This window comes from Patagioenas fasciata, chromosome 3 (genome assembly GCF_037038585.1).
Source record: "Patagioenas fasciata isolate bPatFas1 chromosome 3, bPatFas1.hap1, whole genome shotgun sequence".
In the NCBI taxonomy this organism is placed as follows: Eukaryota; Metazoa; Chordata; class Aves; order Columbiformes; family Columbidae; genus Patagioenas; species Patagioenas fasciata.
The window spans coordinates 74567763-74594772 of record NC_092522.1 but is presented as its reverse complement, the minus strand read 5'-3'; the positions used below and the strand labels follow the sequence as shown (position 1 = coordinate 74594772).

The window sequence follows — 27010 nt, the reverse complement described above, 5'->3', positions numbered from 1 at the left end:
CTGGGAGCGGAGGGGCCCGCCCCCCCGGCGGTGCGGCGCGCGGTGGGGCGGCGGCCGCCATCTTGCATCGCGATCGGTTGCCGGCGCCGCGCTCCGGGGCGGAGCGGAGGTTTCTCGCTTGGAGGACGGCGGCGGGCGCCGTGTGTCTTCGCTTTGATGGGTAAGGGCGAGAGGAGAGCTGAGAGCCGGCGGGTGAGGGGAGGAGGGACTGTGCCTCTTTTTGGGGCGGGGTGCGGCGCTCCTTGCTGTCAGGCTCCCCGGCGCAGGCCGGTGTCCTGCCTGCTCGGGGGCGGCGGGCAGCAGCGGGCGTTGCCGCGCACAGCAGCTCGGGCCCCGCCAGCCGGGGTGGTCGGTGCTGGTACGCGGTGTTGCCCCGCTGTTCTCCGCTGCCTCCTCGGTCGGGGTGCTGCCGTCCTCCCGCTCCCCTGCCGTGCTGTTGGTGGAGCGGACTTTTCCAGCCCCTTGTCCAGGAACGCGGGTGAGGAGGTCGGCTGGTGGCTCTCAGTGGCCGCGGTAGGTGTCCTCTCGGCCGAGCGAGGGGACTTGCGCTCCGACTCGGCCCTGCGCCGGAGTTCTGGCTGGTGCGAAGCCCGCGGGCAGCGGCTGGAGACCCGCGCGGCCTCCTCCGGCGCTGCCGATCGGGGAGGGTGCGGTGGCAGAGCCAGGCACAGTTTGGGGAGCCTTATGTAGGCAGGGAGGAAAAAAAACTATTAGTAGGATAGGTCTTAATCTAGGCACAACAAGTGGACGAGATGCAGGATGGTAGAGGGATTTAGTGTTCAAACGAGTGTAGTTTTGCAGAGCAGAAATGCAGACTTCGTTAAATCTAGATGTAGAAGTTGTGAAGCCTGAATTCATCGGGGACTGCCAGTCTTTTTACCCTTATGGTGTCTATACCAAAAGCCTTGTGGGTGGAACAAAACTGTAAATTCTTAAGTTTTTGAAAACAGTTTTGATGAACACATCCTCCCAGCTGTGCTTCTGTAACTCTTTATTGAGTTGGTAACCTAAATAGGGTTACTTTGAAAGCATACTGCTCTTGTTTGGTTCATTGCTTGGCCTGACAGTTTTATTGCTGCAACTAAATTAGAGAGACATGGATGATTAAGGAAGTGGTGAGGGTCTAGGACTAGTTAAGCCACTAGTGTAGCTGGAAAAAAATTATCTTAAATTGTGCCTCAAAAGTTACATGGCGATTACTAGAAAATTGCTTTAGTTGATGGCACACTTAGCATTGTGGTCCAGAGATGGCAGTTGTTTACTAAGGCTCATTCAAAGCAATTGTGTTTGGGTGAAATAGCCTGCTGAGTCCTCAGGGTGTCGTGTTGATGTCAGACTAAGTCTGTGGCCTGTTTTCCTCTCAGAGTCTGTATTTATTGCTCAGCAGTCCTTGGTACTGCTGGTATAAAAAAATAAATAGTCCCAGCATGGAAGTTGATTGAGAATTCTGCGCGGCTCAAGAGCTGTAGTTCATATGTTCTTATGTATGTTTTCTTGTTGTAGAAGAATTTCAGACAAGTGAGAGTTCATGTAGTGTCTTAAATGATGTTTTTGACAGTGTGTTCTCAGATGAAGGCTGCAATTTTAACTTCAAAAACTAGTGCCATACTGTTGCAACCTTTATCAGTCAGTTTGATCATTTCAGTGGCAGAATCATGTTTTATCACTTTCATCTTTTCGCAATTGATATGCCTGAAATGACAGTCAGATTCTAATCCATCAAAAGAGCTGTTAATTAGATTGAGTCGATCATTTGGTTTAAAATGGAAAAGAGGATGCCTATCTGGATGCTATTGATCCTTGGTTTTGTGTATAAAGTTTAGAAGGAAATGCAGCATAACCTTTAGATCCTTTGTTATGTCTGTGAGATAAGCATCTTAATAAAGAAACAATGTAATAAGATATTAAATGAAGCAGTAATTACTGAAGATTTTCTTGGATTCAGCCTTATTTTTGAATACATCTAATGTCTCCTTTTTGAGAGGAGGAAGCAAACTCCTTTACTTACTGATAGAATAAAAATTTAGCAATGTAATGTTTTTGCTTTTTGTTTCTTAGTTTATTGTTGTGGTTTAACCCAAGCTAGCAGTACAACCACGATAGCTGCTCACTCACCCTACTCTCCATACCCCGTCTTCCCTATAGGGCAGAGAATCAAAAAGGAAGGGAGAAATTTGGATTGAGATAAACACAGTTTAATAAAATAATAAAATACTAATACACTACTAGTAAATATATATATATAATAGAAATAGAGTATAAAATAGGAGATACTCAAGGCTATTCCTCATGAACTCCGTCCACACTGAGCAGCCAGTCCCAGGAAGCAGCACCTGGTCCCTAACAGCTGATCCCAAAGAGAAAAAAAAGGCAGAAGGGCCCAGAGGCCTCTGTGAAATGGCAAAAGGCTGAACTAAATGTCCCAAACCAAACTCCCCTGGCTCTGACAAAAAGAGTGAAGGTGGTGAAGAAGCGAGGGAGACCAGGAGATCCCAACTCTCATTAAATAATGAATCATGATGCTAATGGGATGGAATATTCTTACTGATCAGTCTGGATGTCAGTCAAGCTCTGCCCCATCCATGCCCCCCTTCCTTGATGCCTCACACCTGTGGCCAAAACGCTCAGAATGTTCTTGGTGCTCAGACCAGAGCCATTCAAAACCTTAACTCTCTTATCTCTTGTTGTCAAACTAAGTCCAAATAATGACCATGCTAACTACGAAAAAGAAAGGTTTCTAACTGTATGAAGAAAATTAACTCATTTTCAGTCAAACCAACACACGTTCGTAAGACCCGTAACTTCTTTTTGCAGTAGCTTATGTGCTTTAGTGAAGTATCTGATCCCTGAGATGATCTGTAGTTTAATCTGCAGTTTAGAAATACCTGTCTAGGCAAAGGCTTTTCTCTGATTCCTACTTAAGAGATTTTTGTTGGTGAACTGAGTATTGCAAGCAGCTAGAGGAATATATAGCTGTTGCTGTAGATATTTTTATAGTATAAGAGGTGGCAAATTTGCTTTGCAGGGTTTGGCCTTTTGGAGTAATTTTTCATTTTTTTTTTTTAATAGACAACATGGCAAGCCTGGGTAAAGATAACTTTAGAATGAAAAGTTACAAGAATAATGCACTAAATCCCCAAGAAATGCGCAGACGAAGAGAGGAGGAAGGAATCCAACTTCGGAAACAGAAAAGGGAAGAACAAGTAAGTATCTTGGTGAGATGCTAACTGTTAAGTGCTTGCGAAGCTAAATTCAGTTATGTGAAAGGACTTGAGCAGATGACCCCTGTGGTGCAGAATTCAAAGTGCCAGGTTGAGTGTCTTGTTTTCTGTGCAATCCTGGGGAGCACTAGCTACTTCTTGACAGCGTCATAATACAAAAAAGTGAACAGAAACCCTCTTAAGTCCCTAGGGCAGAGGAGAGACCCATGTCTTAAGTTCAGCCCTGAGTCTAGGTTTAAACATGTAAGACTGGGCTAAAGGATACTATTTCCAATAAGGATTAGAAACCTTGCATTCTCTTCTAGAGTTTGGGCCAAAGTTGTACTGTTAGAAGGGAGAGTATTATTTTCATCTCTAAAGCCATACTTCAAATTGCCCAAGAGCTTCTCTACAGTAACTTAGTAAAGTGGATACCAATTGTTGGTCCCTGAACTGTTAGATCTAACATTCACAGTTGTCCTCATTGGGGTTTTAGTGATCAGAGTACATGGAGCATTGTATAATTTAATGGTTTGTGGTAGTTTCTTTTCCCAAAATATTTGTTAAGTTTCTTCCCAGGAAAGTAAGAAATGTAGTTTGTTTTTCTGCTTGGTCTAAAGTGGCTGAATTTGTCTCAACAACCGGGAGAGTCTGCAGGCACTGACCCACAGTCTTCTCTGAGCTGGGAATCCTTACCTTTCTCCTAGGAGGGTGGTGCCGCAGCATGAAAGAGTAATTTAAATTAGTTCCGTCACAGAGGAGTAGTATGATACTGGAGCATTTGTCTGTCAATGGGTAACTTCGTTGCAGTTCCCGCTGCAAGTATTGTTTGCGTATTTTGTAATAAATACTCCCTTGATAAATTATGAAAAAAATGGGTGTTTCTTCTGCCACACTGACTTTTGTGACAATTAGAATACTATTATGTTCTCCTTGATCTTCATTTGCTGGACTGATGTTTTTCAGCTCTGCTTGAACTGGGGAGAACAAGTTTATGCAGGGAAATGAGGCTGCTTTTGTTCCAGCAGAGATTATAACTGGTAGATAGACTTTGATCCTAGGCAAAAACAGTTTATATATTTTGAGCTTCTGTGTCCTTCAGTGCTAGAAAGAATGGCTTGTCTTCCTAAAGGAGAGTAGTGTTTTTTCTTCCTTTGTGGGTTTAAATGGAATTAAACCTTGTTTGTGTCCAGGATTCTGCAGTTGTTTTTTGTCCAGGATTGTGCCCAATCCAGAAGTGTGTTGAACAAGGAGAGAAAGTCTTGTTTCAGGTTCCTGTCTGAAATATGGGTTGATGCAAACATGGAATTGCTTCTGCAGTTTTGGGCATATACAACAGCAGGTGTCTGTAGACACCTAGAGGACAAAATCTTAAGGATTTAGTAAGAGGTTTCATTATTATGCTTACAGGTGAAGTTTTTAGTCAGTGAACTGAAGTCCTAACATTTATTTTTGAAGATGCCAGCGTAACATTGTTAGAATAATAGTTGTAAGTGTAGTATGGAATTAAAGGTAAAAATGTAGGTTTGGTTTCTCAAAGAAAACAGGCTAATATGAGTGTTATGCTTGTATGCCAGAAAATGAGGATGCACTCATTAAACATAGCTTATTAAATACTGTTGTGCAAGTATGTATTTTGAGCATAGGCAGTGCATGCAGCCAATTTTAAAGTGATTTTTGGACATAGAGAATGTTTGATGTTACATAATTTGAAACTTTGCCTTGAAACTACACTATTTTTTTCTGTAACTAGTATAAAATGTTTCTGTTTTAATTTTTCTGCAACTGTATATTAAATATAGCTGCTGTTAAATTGTCATGCAAAGAAAGTACATAAATTGTAGTCCTTCTATTGAAGGGAAGAATGCAGTATGCTGAAACACAAATACTGTTTCAATGTGTATGATTTTAGCGTATTAACTAAAAGAGGAAAAAGTATCTTTTAGAACACTGTTTTCTGCTTAAAAATCAATACTGATTTTGAGAGAGAAAAGAGTAAAAGTAAAAAGTTCTATATCTTCTTTTCCTTAGATGTGGAAAAATTCATGGGTCTTTGCTAATTAAAAAGAACTTCAGGGTTTTGTGTCTCTCTGAAGTCCTACAGTGCAGTTTATCGAGATACAAGTATAGTAGTGTTTTTCTCCTGTATGTTGTTTGAATTTTTATGTAGAATTCCATTTGCATGGGTGAGTAGGAAGGTGAGTAGTTGAAATACTTTGACTAGTATTGGTGAAAGCACTTCTTCAAATGTATGTCATCAGTACCCACTCTTTGGTAATTTCTAACGTCTTCTGAAAATTTCTGCCTTGTTTAGCTGTTTAAACGCCGAAATGTTTCTCTTCCTGGAAATGAAGAATCTATGGTAGAAAGTCCAATTCAGGATCCCGATGTCAGCTCTACTGTACCTATTCCAGAGGTAATTACTTCAGAGTGTGTTTAGAATGTTATCTGTTAAGGTGCATGCTACTAGATATAATAAATCATCCTTTTGTTTTTAGGAAGAAGTTATTACGGTAGATATGGTGCAGATGATTTTCTCAGATGATCCTGATCAGCAACTCACAGCAACTCAAAAATTCAGAAAATTACTCTCTAAAGGTATGTAAACGTTGTGCATTTTATTTTCATTCCTTCTGTGTTGTTATTACAGATTTTAATCAGAGTCAGTTAACTTTTAGTTTTGTTTTACTTCAAAATACAGCTTGCTGAAACTTCTAGTTCTGTTTATAGAGAAGCGGTGCCAAATCTATTCCGACCTAATGGCTAAATACAGAAAGCTTCATTATTCTGATGTTAAGTCTTTCAGACAAAGTAACAAAAGCAAGGACATTTCTGATTGAAATGTCTAGGTCAGTAATTAACTGCACACTAACATTACTTACAGCACTTGTTGCGGTGATTCAGTTTCTGATTCTTGTTCTGTATTTGAGGGTAGAAAAATTACATAGCTACCAAAGAAGAGTTGTAACTTGTTTTTGTTAAGAGTGTAAGGCATGCAGTCTTAAATTAATGCTGGTATTTGTATAGCATGATAGGTAAAGTTATGGTTGGGCGTTTAAAATAGTATCTAATCATAATTGCCCTTCCATTGACCTGAGCTACTGACTGAGGGAACAGTGTTTTGTAATGAGTTACTGACATGCCAATGGATAATATTATGTGTTACTACTATTATATGTAATAGGATATTTACTAAATTACAGCACTTTATGGAGATAATCCTGCAGTCTTCTAAAGTCAAAAGTTTAGCTCCTTCATTTGAGACTAAAATAACTGAATGCTAAAAATTATTGTAAGAATTGAGAATCGTATTATTTTTTTGCATCATACTGGAAAAGTACTTTATTTGGTCTTTTTGTTAGACTTACACAAATGTGGTTTGTTTTTTTTTTATTCCCTAGAGCCTAATCCACCTATAGATGAAGTCATACAAAAACCAGGAGTAGTACAGAGATTTGTGAAATTTCTAGAGAGGAATGAGAATTACACCCTGCAAGTGAGTTTGGCTGGTGCAAGTGAATTTGGCTGGTACTGATGGGAAGTTTGGAATGGGATTAGAAACCCTTCATAACAGCTTTGTAAAGCATGTGATTTTTCTTTTTTTTTTATAACCAAATTTAATTATTTTTAACAACCGAAGCTGTAAATTTTATTTGTGTAAAGTGTCAGTTGTTGCCACTTTAATTATGACTTAACTCTTGTGAATTTCATAGTAGTCTTTAGGGTTATGTATGCAGCTGGTCAAATACTTGAGTGTTGAAAGCAGAATGTGTTCAAGAGAGTTTCCAGAGTGTTCTATTAAGATCATCAGCATTGATGTGTGAGCAGAATCTGTTTGGTTTGTTTTGTGTATATTGTAGTATTTTTCAGTTGAAATCTTAGAAAAAAAAGAAGAAAATGATACAGGAAACTGAAAAGCTTGTATGAAACCCCTTTAGAAAATTGTTTAAAGATACATAACTAATAGCAGGAGTAACTAATTCTGTCTGCTTGTGCCATGGCATGGCACTTAGGCCTTATGTACATTCATACCAGAAGAGTTAATATAAACAAAAGGGATTTATACTAGTTAACAGAGATTTGAAAACTTCCTTACAGTTAGTGCTGCAAGCCAAAACCTAAAAATAATTTACATACTGATGGAGCTTATTAAATAGAGATTTTGTCAATGCCAATTACTGTGTATAATAGGAAGTACAACAATAGTAACAATTGCTATTTGGTAGAGAGGAAAAATGTTGGAAAATTAGTCCCTGCAGCTCCCATGTCAAACTGTTCTTCATGAATTGAAGCTTTACTGCTGTGTGGTTTAACATGGTCTTTGTGCTCCTCAACAGTTTGAAGCAGCTTGGGCTTTGACAAACATAGCGTCTGGAACTTTTCTACACACCAAAGTTGTAATTGAAACGGGAGCTGTTCCAATTTTTATTAAGTTGCTTAGTTCAGAACATGAAGATGTACAGGAGCAGGTAACTGTTGAAGTGTTTTCTATCTTGGAGTGTTTTATAATTCCTTAAAATTAATTTATGATCCCTATTTTTTTTTTTCCTCTGATTTTTTCACGTTTCTTTGAACCTGTTTTTTATGTCATGTTACTGAGTGATTTGAAGAAAGCACCTCATTTCTATTGGGGCATTTACAGGTGGATAGGATGTAAAGCACCATAATAGAAAGAATATAGTATAAAACAATGTGGATTTTTTTTTTCCCTAAGTTATCCTGTAGCTTTATTTCCTATATCCTTTTGCTCTTTTGTCTTACTATGTTACAGTCTTCATTAACATTTTCCTGAACTTTATTTTTTTTATTACATTACATTGTTTGCAACTTGGAGGCAGTTTTATTGAATCTATTACACATAGTGAGCAAATGTAACCAATGAAAAGTGTGCGTGTTTCCTTTTTATTGAAAAGCACATGAATCGATATATTTTCATAACAGAAAACTTTCTTCCCTTGAAAGGGTGACTTCTAGTGTAGGTAGTTGGCTTTGTGTCAGTTCCCAAAAAATGTGATGTAGAAATCAGTAGTCTTCTGAAATGTTGTATTTGGAATGATACTGCTTTTTTGATTCTGTAGTATTTGTTGTAAAAACATATAGGATCTGTAAAAGTTGATTTGCAAGCATGTTTATATTCACTTGGATGCTTTACTTTTTAAGGCAGTGTGGGCTCTTGGTAACATTGCTGGTGATAATGCAGAATGCAGAGACTTCGTTTTAAACTGTGGAATATTACCACCCCTCTTGGAGTAAGTAGTGTAAATTAATACTCTTAACTGTAGCATATAGGTGTAGATAATTGTAAACTTCAAATTAGAGTTTATTTGAGAAGAATATAAGCTTTTTGCTACATTGAGAATATTTCTTTATTATTATTATTATATTGCTATGAATCTAATGTATTGGATTGCCTGAGCTTTATGCATATCTTTAATTAGTCCGTGACTGAAAGCTTTCCAGTGTTTTTAAAAGGAGAGAAAGGTGTTATTTCACAGGTATGAAATTTCTTCTATTGTGCAGAACTCTGTGTTTTCAGAATTCTGGATATATAGAGTGGAAGAGATGATTGGAATCACACTTCGTGTGATTCCAGCTGGCTGGGCAGTAGGCTGGTTTCCTCACCTTTACTCAGTAGCTCCAAGCGCCACTATCCATTTGCTTCTTGAGATGAGCTGGCAGACGAGTTGTAAGTTACATGAGCTACATTCCACCAGAGGGTTTCTCTTCACTAGGAATATAATTGCAGCATTTACTATATGCTCACAGTAGGATGTAAGGCAGCTTCATCACAGGGAAAAATTTTACATGATACAAATTTTGTTAAATTAATTTTTGCTTAAAATAATAAAATGCTTTAAATCATTCATTAAATAGTTTAAAATAATAGAGGAGAATGTGATTACTTTCCTTGAGGATTTAAAGGATTAACAGTTTTAGACATTTTGGTATGTACCTGAAAACGAACCTGATTTTTCACATGTTGAATCTTTCGCATTCTGTTCAGCAAAAGCAGTGAAGTGTTAATTTTTTTGGAAGATCTTTGAAGTTCTAACTTTTTATGGAGTTGTTTTTATTATTGATTGCATTATCTGAATGAAAACACCAAAATTAATTTAAGGGAGAGTTGCATCTCCTAGTGCCTCTAAAGACCTTCAGAAAACATTAGTTGAAGAATTTTTTTCATGTGAGCAATGGTTTATTTTGTATGCATATACTTGATTTGGAAATGAGATGTCCATGCAAAATAATCTGTTCAGATTCAGTTTATTCTAAGAAAATATTTACAGCATGTAAGCTATGAAGAGAAATAACTTGAAACTAGTGCCTCATAATAGGATTTCTTTTCCTGATTTGAGTTACTGTTGGTAATAATAGACAGAAAAAGGCTTGCCTTTTCAATAAGAAATTATTGTTATTTGTTGTCATCTCTTTTTGACAGACTGTTAACAAATTCAAATCGTCTTACAACAACTAGAAATGCAGTCTGGGCTCTGTCAAATCTCTGTAGAGGAAAGAACCCACCTCCAGACTTCAGTAAGGTATAATAAAGTGTTCATTTTGAGAAATCAGAGAGCTGAAGAAGACTTATGTTTGCAATGTTATAACACACAGAATCTTTGAATCAGGAGACTCAATTTTGTCTTTTTAGTGAAATCACACAGCCTTATCCATCTGTTGTATCTGCACAAAATCATCTAATTTGACATCAAATGACTTAAAAATTTGAGATTGTAATTAGTCAGATGCAATAATCATTCACTGGTATGAAATGATGGACAAATAATACATTCAGTGTTAACACCCTAGGGGCTGTGTTTTCTCCAGAACTGTTTTAGAGGATGTGAGTTAAGATTGAGTTGTTTTTTTTTTTTAATTTTTATTTTATGATTACAAGTTCTTGCTGCAGGAGTAAAATGTTGAGTTTTCTGCTCTGTCAGATGCAGTTAAAACAGACTGTGATGACAAAGGTGATATGCCTGTATACTCTCCCCTTCCTCCTCTCTCCAGTATGTGCTTTTGAATATAGTAAGACTGTAGAGGCTAGTGGGAGTATTAGTTCCTTATTTTCAGTATGAAATTGATTTCTGGTGAGTTTAATGACGTTAAAAGATGGAACTTTGGATATGCTGGTAGAAGAGACTGAGGTTGAAGGATCATGAAAGATAATCTGGAGACAGTTTACGTGTGTTGAAGCTTACCTCATGGTGTAGCAGTTACTGTTATTGCATTTTAATAGTTCTGGCAGAGATTTCTACTAAAAGGTGGGATTTCTGATGTCAGTTAATCAATCACCTCACAATTGTTCTGCCTAAGTTACATCCTTCAGTAGCGTGTTGTTCTGGTAGTAAAAAACCAACAAGATTTCTTGCTGCTTAAGCCCTTTGCAATAGCACTGGTTGGACACATGAAGTAGGCTGAATTGTGTAACTGATGCAAAATAAAGAATTACATTCTACAAAGAATGTGAAATTCCCAAGCCATACAGCTGAAACCTGTCGTGTTCCAGGTGGTGCTAAGATAGTCTTGTTCATTTGTCTCTGTTTGAAACTTGTAGGAGGTTAAGACCAGAGAGTTGCAGTGAGAAGGGAAGTCAGCTGTTGCTTGTTTGGTTTGGTTCAGTGAATGTTAAGTCCCTTCTGAGTCACTCTGAGTTTCTTTGTGGTAAAGGAATTGTAAATTGGTTGTTACAAATAACTTCCAGTCCTCCTACAAAGACACCAATATATAAAAAAAAAATTTCTTCTAAATTCTGTTCCCCGAGTGATTCAAAAAAGCATCAGTAATTCCTGGTCATCTGGTTACCTGTAAAAGCAGACATTTTTTGTTTAAGCTGAACGGTTATATACCTAGTATAATATCTCTGAATAAATAGGCTGTGAAACAGAATTTATCCAAATTGCCAGTTTGAATTGAATATCTCATTTATTCAGGAAGTGTTCTACTTAGGTCCTGATTCATTAATGAACTCCTATGCTTTGGGAGTAAATAGTTTTTCACCTTTATGCTTTTGCAGAATGTTCTCTGAAACCTGAAAAATATGCAACACCTAATTTTATGCAAAATTTTTCTTTAACCTAGGTTGCTCCTTGCTTAAATATTCTGTCAAGACTGTTGTTTAGCAGTGACCCGGATGTATTAGCAGATGCTTGCTGGGCCCTCTCTTACCTTTCAGATGGTCCCAATGATAAAATTCAAGCTGTTATTGATTCTGGAGTGTGTCGAAGATTGGTAGAGCTGCTGATGTAAGTCTTCACCTAATAAATGTCTTTACAGTGCTGTTAATATTCATGAATTCAAACTGAGTTTTTTATTTTGTGAGAAGTGATGAACATTAATTCAGTCTAAAACCTTTTCATTTGCTTGCTAGGTTGCTTGGCTTCTGGGATTTCTTTCTGAGATTGACAGTGAAAAATGTTTTCCCGATGTATTCCTTTATATTCTTTAAAACTTAGTGTAGAATTTCATTTACATGGAGGAATAGAAAGGTGAAGACTGAAGACCAAGCTTGAATTGTAAACTAATTTCTTAGCTTTTTTTTTAATTTTATTTTACTCTTCCTTTTTGTTTTCTTTTCTAGGGGATGTAGTTGCAATACAGACAGTTCTTGGACTCACAAAGTCCAGAGGCAGGCGTGTGCCGCTTTTGAACTGTTCCACTATATCTGTTTTATGGTTCATTATTTTCCTAGAAAGGGAGACTAAATCCCTGTGTTCACACGGGGGCGGCAGAACAGGTCAGGGGTAGTAGTTCTCAGCACAGTTGCCCATGAAAAGCTCATTTGTACAGCTCTCAGGAAAGGGTGAGACTGCTTTTTATCTTATAGATGCTTTACCACAACTGAGTAGATTTCCTTCCATCACACCTCAGATAGTTGAATATGGGCTTTGTGTACGGACTTCTAGGGTTATTGGCTTACAAAAGGGGGAAAATGCCTTACAAAGGGGGACTGCTAAGTTTTAGTATATAGCTAATAAAACCCCTTCTGTTCCTGTGGCTACTGAATAATGCACATTCTGCTATTGTATTCAATCATTCTTGAGCTGGGTGAAATGAATCTACTGGGCACATAGATTGCTCTAAGTTGTGTTGTTCCACGGAGATACCCTTTCCTTGACTCAGCAATTCAGGTATGGGCTTGTAGTTGTTCAACTTGGCTAAATAGGGGGAAAAGTGTAGGAAGTAATGCAGTGTTTTCTGTAATTGGAAATTTAGCACCTGAAGATAAGCATTGTTTACTGAAAATGTAAAATTATACTTGAACACTTGGGAATATCAAGTGATTTAATTTTTGTCTCCAGGCATAATGATTACAAGGTGGTATCCCCTGCATTAAGAGCGGTTGGAAATATTGTTACTGGTGATGATATCCAAACACAGGTAAGACTGGTTCATTTAAGAAAAATGATTGGCATGTGGAAAAATGAATACAGAATTCTGTAAAAATTCATTGTGACTAAATACGTATCTAGTACACGTATCTGCATGTTGCAGTGAAAGAGGCTCTTTACAAATCTGCATTATTTATTTGACAGTTTAGGCTGTTATTTTAGACATAAAATTACTGCAAGAATAAACATTTTCTTACAACACTATAGGCAGTGGATTGCTTTATTCTTCTAAGATACCTTGAATGTTGCTTGTAAGCAAAGGTCATATTTGGTTTGTCCATTAATTTGTATATGATTGTCTTACTGATGCAGTTTGTTCTAAAGATTTGTCTTTAGTCAATGGAATTGATTTTGATGCCATGGAGGAAATACTAAGGTCCTGGTTTAAAGAAAATTGTGTCTAAACAGCTGTCAGAAATAGTGTAAAGGGAAAATAAGGAAATAATTTGATCATTTAATTTGTTTTGAGCTCTATAGGATAGAATTTTGCTAAGGAATTAAATAGAAAACATCTGTCTCTTCAAAAACAAATGAACAAAGAACTATACAAACTGAATTTACACTTCTCAGTTATTCATATTCTAACCTTAAGCATATTCTAACTTTTAGTCTTGCTGTCTTTAATCTTGTGGTCTGGACTTAATTGAGGGCGGATTCTTTCAAATTGGAGTGTCAATGACGAGACAATCCAACATCATTAAGCACTTCATTTTTGCAGGACATCATCAGTCATACTTTGTGTAGTGTAAATGTGTTGCAAAATCTGCTTTTATGTATGTATATTGCACAAGCCAGTATATATGTATGTATATTGCACAACCCAAATTTCAACTTTTGAATTATTTTAGGTGATTCTAAACTGCTCTGCATTACCTTGCCTCTTGCACTTGCTTAGTAGTCCCAAGGAATCTATTCGAAAGGAAGCGTGCTGGACTGTTTCAAATATTACTGCAGGAAACAGAGCTCAGATTCAGGTAAAGTCTGTATATTTGTTGTTTGGTTGGGTTTGTTTTCATTTTACTACCTCACTTGGCTTTCTTGCACAAGGAGAAATACGTAGATACTACGTTCACTCTGCATTGGGTCTCTTCAAACCAAAATGATTCTATGATTATTTGCGTTAGTCCTGTCTGTAGTTTTACCTAACTTTAATGTTTTTTTTTCTAAATTTTGAAAGATTGTTACAAATAACTTCACAAAATAATACTTTAAAAATAGCTGTCATTATTTCTACTAGAGCAACTAATTCATTTCTATCAGAGGGATTTGGCTGATGCTTATAGAAAAAATGAAAGGGTACTTAAAATATTCTCTCAGGTCTGATATCAACAGTTGTTATTTTTCCCTGTGGGAACATCATCTACTGATATATTCTCTTTAGTTTTGTTCTGCATTGTAATATACATGTTAAAGTAATAAGCAATTTTTCCTTTTTTAAAAGTTGAAAACATCTTGTACAAATTAGTCCAGTGAAAACTGGATGATTCTGCCAGTTTGGAAATGTTGAACATTTTACTTGGATAAAAAACCTGCATGATGTCATCAATACTGAGTCATGTTCTTGTGGAAACTACTACATCCTGACTATTGCTCCAGGTGTCTGGAGTTACCTGAAAAAAGGTTCTGTTTGACAAAAATGAGAATTCTGAATCAGAGTACATATTTCAATATGATTTTTTTTCCCCTTATGCTTCAGTCAAGAATGAAAATGTTACTTCTTGATGTCATTTAAAATGTATAATACAGTTTTCAATTATAGACATAGTCTTTCTGTGGAGACCACAAACGTGAACAAAATGGACACAGTGAAGTTTTGTTCTCAGGCTTGATCTGCAGTTCAAAACCTCAGGTTTAGTGTTTGTCGTATGATTTTTAAATGGGCATATCCAGAAAGCAGTATTTTGTCCACTAGAGACAGAGATATCAACAAAGAAAATACTCTGATGGCTGCTGCAGTGCAAGGTTGGAGTAGTTCTGAATTTCAGTTAGGTTGCTCTAGTTAGTGTGGTGCTTTCTAACAAAGCATTGTTTACTTTTATATCAGCAGGCATCACTGATTCTTGTAGTGAAGGGTATTAATGTTCTTTTTCTGTGTGTACTAAATATTAATTAATATAAAATATTATCATTTCACCTCTTAGGCTGTTATAGATGCAAATATTTTTCCAATACTGATTGAAATACTTCAGAAAGCTGAATTTCGCACCAGAAAAGAAGCGGCATGGGCCATAACTAATGCGACATCAGGAGGAACCCCTGAACAGATTAGGTAAATTTGTATATGTTAACGTTTTCTCTGGCAAAGTGTCTTGTTGAAGGCATTTTTATTTCTGCATTTGAATCCTGACAAACATAGCAAGAAAATCCTAACCATAACTGTGATTCCTTGAAACTCTGTCTATACAGAGACTAAACATGTAGAAATTCAGAAAAAAATGAATGAAATATATGCAGTAGACTTAATAACAAATTGACTGATACTGCTTTGTTTCAGTGATATTACACCTAAAGCTCTCACAAGGTTATCTTCCAGAGTTGATGTTAGATTGTCAAACACAATTGGAACAGTTAATGAACTATTTCAGTATTTGAAAATGGAAATTTTTGGGAGACTTGTTTCAAAAGCTTACATGATAGGTTTGTATCTTTTTGTGCAGAGACTTCAGGAATTTTAGTGGTTTACTCGTGTATTTTAAACCCACTATCAGTATTTTAAAACAGATACCTGAACTCCTTTTTCAAAATTTGATTTGATTAAAAGTTACTGTCAACAGCTATTTATATGCTGCAAAGATTGGACTTCTGGAATGACTGGAATAAAATACTCTCTGGTTTCTCTGAAAACCATCAGCATAGCGATCAGTGTGAATCAGTAGTTGATAAATAGATTAAAACTGCCAGTGTATTATTTGGAAACAAGAACTGGAAGTGATGTGGTAAGTCTTCCAGCACCTTGGGGAGATCTGTTGCAATAAGTGAATTCTGATTTATTTGAAATGTAAACAATCCTCATTTTCTTATAACCACTAAGTTTTATCAGAGGTAAGGAAAGTTTCTCGATATTTTTTTTTTTTTTGGTTGTTGTTACTAGGATTGTTTGCAGAATGTGACATCTTAAAATTTAGTGTATTTCAAATAAATTTTGATTCAGGATTCTCAAACAGTAGATGTGCATATAGTACCATAGAAGTAGCTTCTTGTCACAAAATACAGATATATTATCTATGTCATGACATTTTAGCCATTTTAACTGCTGTCTAACTGCAGGATCATTTAAAACCACTAAGTAAACTATATTTAAGCAACCTTCTGATGCTGACAAAGATTACTGCCTTTATTTTACTTGCACACTAGAAACAAGGACACAGGTTCTGACTTTCAAAGTTCCTACACCGTTTTGTGCAAAATTGGGAAAAGGAAAAGGGTACTCAGAATACAAATATCTTTTATGTATTTACAGTTATGTTCTTCCTTTAAAGTAGGTAATGCTAATAGCTCAATGGGCTGCTACTGTGGACTGTGTTAGTATAGATCAGTGTCCAGTGTTCTTAGCTGTCTCTAATGTGTTTACTTGGCATTTTTGCCACTACAAAATTTCAAATGTCTGAGAAAAGAACTTACTGCTAAAACTAACTTCTTTTCTTCTATTCAGTTAAACCCGTCTGAAGAAGATAAGTGAAAGGAATTGAAAAGGCTACAAATTCCAAACTCCAGTTAGGAACATGCACATTAGTTTTTCTCATTAGGATGAATTAGACTATTTATTCAATTTCAGACTAAGATTATCTTTCTGTTCTATTTTAGAATTTTTTTAATCCAGCCACTTCTTTTAGCAAAATTAAGGACCAATAGTGATAGACAGGCATGTCAGAATAAATGTGCTGGATTAACAGTCCTTTCTTTTTCCCCACCCCCCTCTTTTTTCTGCTCTCATAAAGGTATTTGGTAGCACTAGGTTGTACCAAGCCTCTTTGTGACCTCCTGACTGTGATGGATTCAAAAATAGTACAAGTGGCTTTAAATGGACTTGAAAATATTCTGCGTCTTGGAGAACAGGAGTCTAAGCAAAATGGAATGGGCATTAATCCTTATTGTGCCCTTATAGAGGAAGCATATGGTAAGAAATTACTTCTTTTAAAACTGTATACCTGAACTTCTTTGTTCAAAGCTGTAAAAACAAAACCATTGTGAACTATGTATCGGTAGGTTTAATAGTAGAATTTTTATTTCAAGCATAAGTGGATAGCAAAGCATCATAAATTAAGTAACGTAACACGGTGGAAAAAGTGGTTAAATGTGGAAAACCTGTGGATATTTTTGTCTGTGGTCAGTTTATGAAATGTGCCTCTATAGAAACTTTCTCAGAAATATTTAATAAACAGATATCCTAGTCTGCTGGAGCCATGGTTTGCATAAGTTTATCAGCTAGTCCTAAGTATAGTTTTATTATTTTAACCATATAGTCCCATTTGGTACAGTTTCATTACCAACAGAGATGCGAGATCAGAGGGTTTTTTGCTTACTCCCAAAGTCTATCACTTTTTAACATAGTAACTATCAGTAATAGAAAAATCAGCTTCAGATCATGAAATTAAATAAGTTTGTACTTATTTCTGAAAGTATTTTGTTCTATTCTTGTAAGACTTGTTGAATTAAACCACATTTTAAAGGCAGGGTATCAAAACTAAAATGACATTTGTGGACTTTCGTGACTGGGATACTTTTGAATTAACTTTAAAACTGTCTCAATAACGAATCTGATGTAATTTACGAAGACTTGAATTTTCATGGTGTCTGACAAAACAGAATTGGCAGACATTTGTGTTTCAGGAACTGCCAATAACAGTTCTATTTGATTGCACTATATCTGGCTAAATGGTACTGACTTTTCTGTAAAGCAGCCTTGGAATCCAAATTCCCTGTTAGAGCTGCATTTCTAAAATCAAGTGCGTACTCAGAGAACATACTTTGCAGTCTAACATCTAAGAGGAAAAAGTACTGAATACTTCAATGGAATTTATTCTGTCCCAGATTTTGAGTCCGTTCACAATTTCAACTATTGAATGTCTAGGTTGATTTTTTCCTTTACCATTTAAGTGTAGGCTGCTGAAGCTGCGGAGTGGAAGTTCAGTAGGGGAAACAGCTGATTATGTCACTCTCATTGCTTTGGCCTCTGTAGTCACCAAAAGGGATCATATGAACTCTTTCTAATCCATCTTAAGAGAAAACTGAATTGTCTTAAATAGTTAAAAAGGAGTTTTGAATCAGCTGACTGCCAAGCACTTAATTATGACAGCAGAACAGAGGTTATGTCTTCTAGCTTGCAAACACTAAGTCTTTGGAAAACTAATATCTTCAAATCTTGAATTTGAAAAAAGATACTGAACTCTGCTCAGTGACAGCTTCATAATAGGGGCTAGAACTCAGTGGTGGGGAAGGCAAAAGCAGTAAAAGAAAAGAAATGGAGATATTGAAAGTTGCTATAGCAAACAGCTTTATGCTATCTTAATTCTATACAGATATAATTTCTTTGTAGGCATGGCATATTTCTCTGTAGATAGTACAGCCCCCTCTTTCTCCTTAGTTTAACTGATATACATTTAACATAGTTTTTAAATTAGTTTGGACTGCAGAGAATGAAGATTAGAAATACATGGCTTAGGAAATTAACAATTAAGAAATTAAGAATCAGTGATATCAAATGAAATGAGAATGATTTGGGGTTCCATTTTTTTATCTAAGAAATACCACAAGTTTTCATACTATAAGATGTTTTCCTTTGAATTCATCATTCTTTTCAGCAATTAGATTTTCAAAATGTTTTGTTTCAAATTTAGGACTTGATAAAATCGAATTCCTTCAGAGGCATGAAAACCAAGAGATCTACCAAAAGGCTTTTGAACTCATAGAGCATTACTTTGGTGTCGAAGAAGAGGACTCCAGTATTGCACCTCAGGTGGATGAAAGTCAGCAGCAGTTTGTCTTTCAACAGCAGGAGGCTCCAATGGAAGGGTTTCAGCTGTAAACTACTGAACTAAAGACAGCTGTAAAATGTAAACACTTGCTGGGTTTTGGGTTTTTTCCCCCCCAGAGGTCTTTTCTTTATGGCCAAAGCTAGAGGAAAAGTTGAATATGTTTTGCAGAAATAGATGAAGAAGCAGCTCATGCACTTTTATATATTCTGTTAGGTACAACTGTTCTTTGTTTTGTATTTGTGTTTTTCATTATCTGATATGTACAGAAAACAACTGTGAGTAATCATGTCTAAAGTAAAGCATTAAATGTGATTCAACAAGAACTGTTAAGCTAAGACTTGGTAGGATTTTAGGTAGTGGTTCTGAATTTTCCACGTAGTCTCAAACTGCATATCAGCAATACAGTTACTGACAGTTGCATTTTTGGCAGTAGGCTTGACTTGCCCAGTCTCTATTAAATCTACCTCTTGTATTGAAGCAAAAACGTTGCTTCAGAACTAAGGCATGAAATAAAGATTAGCTTGTAAGAAGCTGAATTGGAATGTGAAAAATATTTATTTAAATTGTGAAACTTTTATGCATTACTTACTTTACAACACACTGTTGGAATTTAATTATAAACTGTATTTAAAGACATAATAGATATACATATATAATGCTAATTACCTAATATAATATTGAATATATTTAAAAGCTTTTTCTGAATTACGTGGGAAGAGGACTATTTCAGAGGTTTTCAAATTGAAATCAGCAGGGAGCTCGCTGGTCATTTGGTGTTGACTCTGTAATTAAAGCTGCTAAATGGCATTAAAAGTCAGCCACAAAGACAGTACTTTGCTGTGGAAGCAGTTGCTGTAGTTACCACAAGAATGCTGTGATTATGAATGACAGAGATGGTGATATGCACAGATCACCAAGCGGAGATTTTACAGCTGTCTCCTGTCAAACTGTGGTAACACTGCTTTAGTTTGAGAAACATTGTGATGTTTGCCTTTCTAGTACAGTAGCTTCTTAGAAGTTTAGACAGTAGGTGTTATTTTTTTGACCAAATATGCTACTGCCACTTGAATTGTTCTATAAGTTACTAACTTGGTTTTCTTTTGGTAAGACAATAGAAATACTGCAGTGAAGAATGAATAGCGAATCACTCCAGTTGAAGGAAAAGTTTGTTGTACTGTAAATAGCATTAAGTATGTGGACAGCAAAACTAGCTAGAAGTTACTGTCATCTAAATATGTAGGCTCTACAATATACAGTGTTTACTGTTAAGCACTAAAAGAAATAGAATACTAATATTTACACTAATAATTTTGAATACAGAAAAATGTATAGTCTGCTTAGACTTGCATATAATTAGTGTTTCTGGCATATTAGTATTACATCTCATTTGGAGAAATTAGTACTTTGGGTTAACTCTAAAGTATGATTATTTTTTTTAACCTGTAATTAATGTATTAATTCCTGGATTAAGTGAAATCTTTGACATACAAGAGCATTTCATGCTTCATAAACAGCTTCAATTTAAACTTTGGATTACTTACTCCATGGCATTGTGCTTGTCACTAAACAATATTTTAATGCACTGAAAAATACAGGTTAAAGGTGGTATCATTTACAGTACCATTTTATCTTTAGAATTTTTTTTTTACATGCAAGTTAAGATTTTTAAGATGTTTAACTTTGTTACAGCAATATATACCATATTGTAATTGAATGTGGGACTTGAAGTGGATTTTTGAAGGTTAATGGTCAGTTTTGACTAAGGTGTAACTGGGAGAGAAGAAACCTCTTTTTAGTGGAAGACAGAAGTGTAAGAAGTGTATATAAGAGTGCTGTTACTTTATGAATTCTGAATAATGAGATATTTTAGCGAGTGACACTTGAAACCTAGATTTGTACAGCATACAAGAGTTTTGAATAGCATGATAATACTGAGTACAGCTGCCAAATTTTCATATAATGTTAGATGATTGTATTCGTGCCCTTTTTACTCCCGTAGTTTTAAATTTTCATATACTGACCTTCCTTCCCCCATCTGTTCAGAGTACAGGGTAACAATCACGGAAACCTACCAGGATTACTAGTAAATGCTGAATTTCAATGTTCTTCTAATGTAAGGAAATTATTCAGGTAACAGGGTATTCCGTTCTTTCTAGCAACCTTCTTTTGATAATACTACATAACCAGCTGTGCCTGCTTTTTATTTGGAGAACCCTGTAAAAACTGCGTTTATAAGCCTCTCTAATTTAAACCAAATCTGAACTATAAAAATCTTGATTAAAAGACTTGAAAATTAAGAAAAGAGGGGACACTTAAAGTATTGTATTTATTTTGAAAGAATGTCTTCAGTTTTTGTGGCAATTTATGTGTGAATGGTTAGTGACTGCACTTTATGCATTTAGATAAACTGTATTTCATGCCTCTGATCCATTTAAATGTAACAGTTTAAAAGGGAACTAAAATGGATGGCCTTTGGCTACTGAAAACCATTATTTAAACTGAACATTTGGTTTACCCTTAAATTGTTAAAAAATAATAATGAAAATTCTTCTTTAAAGGATACACATATAGGATGACCTCTCCTATTTTATCACTGGGTTTACAACACGTTTTGTTAAAAGCAATAAATGAACAATATAAAACCAGAGATGATGACTTAAGGTCAGCTCTGGTATAGTCATTTGCAGGTAGGGGCATGGATATGATGATGTTGCCTAAACAGATAAAACCAGTGTGGAGAAAAGGAAAGAAATAACCAAGACAAGAAAATCTCTCTAAGTTTGGCATTTCATTTGGAATCTGAAGTGCCCTGTCAGTTACCAAGTCTGTTTAAAAGTACAGGGTTTTGGTTGTTTTAGTTTGGGTTAAAAGGGTACCATTTGTTCTGTTTAAATGTGAATACTAACTATCTAATCTATGCAAGTATGCAAAGCATAAGATTTTTTTAGTTCCCTGCTGTTGATACACTGAATCATATCTAATTTTTTCATAATTGCACTTTTGTCTGAGGACTGGTTCATACAGCTTTTTCATTTTCTAGTATTTGCTTTAAACACTGTTGCTAGCAGCAATCAGAAAATAGTAATGTTGGCACAGAATTACGTTAGCTGTAGAACAAGTTTGCAACTGGAAAATATTTATTGTTGGGTCTGTCTTTGAAAAAAACATAGAAAAGATGCACTATTGTCTTTCCTCCAGGGTTAGTTCTCAGTTTAAATTTTTTAAATTGTACAGCTGAGGATTTTTGTAATAGGTCTGCAAATTGATATGTGAAGTTTAACTCTGACTCCAAGAGTTCACTGAAATCTGGAATGAGAAATTTCAGTTACTTGTGGCACAATATATTCATATAATGTGTGGAAACTAAAATACCTATACTAACTTCCAATAGTAATAGTGCATCTTTAAATCCAGGCCAAAGGCCCATTACTGTAACAGAACACATATGAGTAGTATGCAATATTACGGAATGTTAAATCTCCAAATACCATGCAGAAAACAATAAAACCTATTTTACACGTTTATTGTATTTATTTAGTGTTTCAATAAGTGTGGTTTCCTAAACTAGAAAACACAAATGCCACTTTGAAGACAGCTTTCAGGCAAGTGATTGCAAACTGGGTTATTTGTGCACTGTAAAACTACACACTTTTACCAGACAGAAAACTTCTGGGTTTCAAATGTGTTTTGTAAATATCTAACCAAACATATACTTGTACAATAATCAGAGTCCTGTCTCTGCCTGCAGAAATGATCACTTTGAGAATTCCCATGAAATTTATAGGGACTTGAAAATTTGTAGAATTATCAGGCCTTTTCCCCTCCCTTCCCTTCTCCGAACCTTTTCTTCTCGGTGTTTAAGATTTGTAATATTCTGGCTGATTACAGTTCATTCTTTATTTAGATTTACAGAAGTGAATTGCGTAAGTCTTCGTATTTTTGCAGTTTTCATACCTCTGCTACTGCTTGGTCTTTGCTGCGTTTAACCTTTCATTGAAAAATAGAGCTAGTTTTTCTGTAAGGAACTCTTATCTGTGTAACAGCTCAAGATAAGCCTGAAAGAAAGCTTTTAAGACAGACATTGGAAACTTGGCTCCCCCATACATGACATTCTTAGGAAGCTACCTCATCTCTTTTGAAATTAATTACTGCTTTTACATTCTAATTTTAATAATTTGCAACAAATACATCGAGTATCTCTCATTTAATTTTGTGATGCTGTAACTACTCTTGTTGGCTCCCGTCTGTGCAATACTACAGTTCCCTTTTCCTGGTGAAATTCACTGATACCTCTCAGCAACACTTAATTTTGCTCCTTCAAGGACACTGGGCATTTCAAAGCAAGTTACTTTGTCTTTGACTCCGCTGCTAGTGCTGCCTCTTTCCGCCACTGGGCCTTCTTTGCCATGTTCCAGCTCGTTAAGGACTCATGACGTGCCGCAGCCTGTGGAAGTGAAACATCTACTTAAGAGTAGCGTGGTGCAAGTGATGATGCTCCTGGGGAAAGCTGCCCAGCCTCAGGAACAGCCAGCTTACATGTCAGAGTGACAGGAACATCGGTCAGCTAAAAGAGCAGCTGTAAGTCACTGCTGCTGAGATTTCTCTACTTTTCACAGAATTCCATAATTTTTAAGTTTGCTGCATGTTGACTAAGCACTGTACTCACCTTTTTAGCTGAGGCAATCACTGCAAAACAGGCAACAACTGAGAGTGCGATCATGATGTAACAAGCTTTAACTCGAGCTTTGTTTCTTGCCTTGTCTAGCATCTCTGGCCTGAAATTAAAGTTATTGAATTGTATCATTACAAAACTGTGAAGCGTCTCCAGAGCATCGCAGGCATAGTGTCACCATTGAAAAACAATAGAATTAGCTTCTCAAGCAAGCACCTTCAGCTTGCTGTGATTGGTTATGTACCACCTAAGAACTTTGCATTTTCTGACCCCAAACCATTTCCAGTGAAAAAGCAACATTTAATGGATTAAATGATTTGCTGGTTTTTTTTTTAAGCTGGGAAAAAAAAAAAAGTTAATGCAATAAATATTTGCAGTTAAATATTTGGGGTAAATATACTAGAAATCATATCTTAAATTCTTAAAATCTATTTTTGACAGATGCAAAAGTGTACATGGTGTCAACCAGATGTGCGAGCAAGTTAACTTTGTTCAAAATGAACCTTAGAAATTAATTACTGTCGTGTCTAACCTGTTCAGGTGGTAACCTGTATGCTGTGAGCTAGGAACTTCACATGCTTGGGCAGGTGATTAAAACAGAGTTTGCACTACTAGAAGCCAGACTTTTTTAGTCAGTTCTTTAGAGAAAAGGCAGCTTTATTTAAAGTTGGCAGCTGATGTCAGCCTCCTCGCTATTACAGAAGCAGATGCCTGAACAAGAACAAGCTACATGATTATTTTTGCTGGTTAAAGGCAAAAGTAAAGGAAACTTCTGCCGTGCATTTGGAGGTAGTTGCTGCAAGAGGTGTTGTACAGCCCAGCACGCTGCGTTGGTTCAGCTCCCATTTCCACCCTCCTCTGCTCTGAGCAGCAGTAGGGTGCATACCCGAAGAACCTGGAGTGCAGGAAATCTTTGTATCACTAAAATCATCCCAAAACTTTCAGCTAGGTCCTTTTCTGAGTCAGACGTTCTACTTGGCAGTAGTTCTTAAGATATTCATTATAATGTTGTCTCTGCACTATTTTCCTTTCATAAATCACATTGGAATGCCTTATATGTGTAAAGATATATATTCATTAGATCTAGAATATAAATATACATCATATATAGTTATGGTCCTATACATATATAAGCAAAAAGGATACTTTCATAAATAATTAATTTTATGTTGTGAATGAAGGTATTGTAATGATCTCTTTCCCCAAAAAGCCTTTAGCTGTACTTTAAAGAGGATGAGTGATGAGATGGGGCAGACAACGCCTGCAATTCTAAGTAATGTCTTTTGTTTTCTGCAGTGGTAAACATACTTCATCTTCAAAAACAAAAATGAAAACCACACACATCAGACTAGCACATAAAATCATTAATCCACTAATCCATTTGTAGCAACAAAAGTAAAACCATGAATGTTATTAGCCTGCTTTATTAGCCTAATCATATTTCACAATGCACTAATTGAAACTCTTCTGAAGCAGACTGTCACTTTCTCCTTGCTTTCTGCCTCTGCTTTAAGGAAAACAGACCTGATTATGTTTTTCCTTAATTGCACATTAGGGCATTTGCTACACAATCGTTGATCAGTGTCTGGGTAAACCTCTGCTGAAGTCAATAACAGCTGGTTTGTTTGTTGGTTGGTTTTTGTTTGGTTGGTTTTTGTTGTTGTTTGTTTGTTTGTTTGTTTGTTTAAAAGGCAATCAAACAAAAAACCTTGACTGCAGATTTGACCCTTAGCACAAACTATCTTCAGCAGCTAGATTGTGTTTACAGGCTATCTTGCCTTTTTTAAAAAAAAATAATTAAAGCAATGACAGTTCAGCTTCAATGTTTCACAATTCACTTCTGGTGTATTAGTATTTAAGATCTTACAGTTCTAAAAGGACTTTGCTCACCCAGAAAGCACAAAGTGGTGGCAGGCACTTGGCGGGCCAGCTATGGCATGGAAACAAGCAATTTGTGTGCATGTATGTGTATGGACTGGTAAACGTGTGTGTCTTTATAAACATTTCCAGATAATGTGAACAGCTTTTAAAGCTTCTGCAACCTGTCTGAACCTTTCTCTAGGGGAAGATGGTGGGACTGACACAGCCCAAGAGAGGTGGGACAGTGGGAAGCCACCGTCCAGCTCGAGAAACATCAATGAAACCAGCAGGAACAGGCAGAGGTTGAACCTGTTGCTCGACACAGCTCTGTACGCTGCTTATGCTCAATGTTAGACCCTTGACAGGGAGTTACCACAATGATAAAAAGTAGCGTCCTGGAGAGAGACATCTAACACGCTAACAAACATCCTAAGAAAAAGGCAGCAATTAACATCACAGGGGTTTCATGTGTTCAGTGACTGACTCCCTTGGGGGATGATAGCTTCCAATGAGCCTGAGAACCACAGAAACAGCATGGCTTGCGTGGGAAGGGACCTTCAAAGATCACCTAGTCCAGTGCGTCAACAAGAACGAGAGGCTAAGACTATGTCAAGTACTTGATTTTCCTTGGTGGAGGATGTTTCTCTCATAACCTCTTTTCCTACTTTTCCTCAAATTCTATAATAAATCATAACTTGTTTGATGTAATAATTCAATGATAGCTCTTGTAGAACTGTTCATGGGAGCTATAAGCAGAAAATATTGTTTACCAACATCCTTATCTGAGCACACATTAGGAGTAAACAAAATAAACAAGCCAGCGCATAATTGTAACCACAGCTATCTAGTCAGATGGATCTAGTTCTTAGTCCCAGGCTCTGGGGACCCCAGCGAAGAACATTTTTCATCTTAACCTCTAACCAGGACAGGAAATTCTTTTGCTCTCTAATTTGTTTCCAAGTTTTCAGTGTTGAAAAACTGACTAGTTCAAACTCTGCAGAAAAGCTTTAGATCAGGATCACGCCACCACTTTCCCTTCAGCTCCATGTTCCCCTCGGACAAGAGCAGTGCACTTACGTGATCCTTGGAGGAATATCTTCTTCTGTCTTGAAACGTCCAGTCCAGAGGAGGATTTTTTTGTCAAACTTAGAAGGTTTGTAACTTGCAACCACCTTGTGAGCCTGCTCAGCTTAAAGATTAGTAAAAAACCACTTCGTCAAACCACGTACTGACAGTGAATGATAGGTGGTAGTAACAGTGGAGGGAGAAACCCCTGCGCGTCCTGGTAGTCGGAAGAATAATTAAAGGGTTAAACTTCCAGGTTTCCGTTACGCGGAGTTATCACCACGAGCGGTTTTGAAAACCCCCGCATGCAAAGAGAATCTTTGTGGGTCTGTTTCGACCTCCCCGCAGCCCGCGGGTGGGGGCACCCACGCCAGCAGGGGAGCGGCTGGGATCACCCGAGCTGCCGTGCCGGCCACGGTGCGGACCCGGCCGCCGGGAAATCCCAGCCCCGCGGTCCCGAGCCGCCCGTTCGCCGCCAAACCTCCCCGCGCACCCCGAGGCGCCGCCGGCACCCCGCTGTCAGTCCCGCACTCCCCGCTCCCGGCGCGGCGGGCAGCGCCTCTTACCGCGGACAGTGCCCGGGCTGCGGGCGGGCTCCCCGCCGGCGGCGGCTCCCCGCGGGGCGGGCAGGCGGAGCGGTGCGGCGGACAGCAACCGTCCCGGGCGGAGGCGCGCCGGTAGCATGGCGAGGACGGCGAGGACGGCGAGGGCAGCGCGGAGCGGCGGGACCCTTTGCCTCGGCGAGACCCTCTGCCTTGGCGAGACCCTCTGCCTCGGCGAGACCCTCTACCTCGGTGGGAGCAGCCCCGGTCCCGGTCCGGCCCCGCCCGTCCCCACCCCGCAGGCCCC

At 37.4% G+C, this 27010-nt stretch overlaps 2 protein-coding genes across 2 annotated transcripts; one reads left to right on the top strand and one right to left on the bottom strand.

Moving 5' to 3' along the window:
• The first annotated feature begins 15 nt into the window (after nucleotides 1-15).
• On the top strand, nucleotides 16-22093 carry KPNA5 (karyopherin subunit alpha 5). Its single transcript, XM_065833366.2, has 14 exons — nucleotides 16-160; nucleotides 3070-3203; nucleotides 5515-5616; nucleotides 5699-5798; nucleotides 6602-6696; nucleotides 7538-7669; nucleotides 8361-8449; nucleotides 9640-9739; nucleotides 11280-11443; nucleotides 12500-12578; nucleotides 13438-13563; nucleotides 14731-14858; nucleotides 16528-16706; nucleotides 18427-22093. The coding sequence occupies exons 1-14, from the start codon at nucleotides 157-159 to the stop codon at nucleotides 18612-18614; spliced, it is 1620 nt and encodes a 539-aa protein (XP_065689438.2). The 5' UTR covers nucleotides 16-156; the 3' UTR covers nucleotides 18615-22093.
• On the bottom strand, nucleotides 19101-27010 carry FAM162B (family with sequence similarity 162 member B). Its single transcript, XM_065833367.2, has 4 exons — nucleotides 26728-27010; nucleotides 26174-26285; nucleotides 23231-23339; nucleotides 19101-23008 (listed from the first exon to the last, which is right to left on the bottom strand). Exons 1-4 carry the CDS (start codon nucleotides 26843-26845, stop codon nucleotides 22910-22912), a joined length of 438 nt encoding a protein of 145 aa, XP_065689439.1. The 5' UTR covers nucleotides 26846-27010; the 3' UTR covers nucleotides 19101-22909.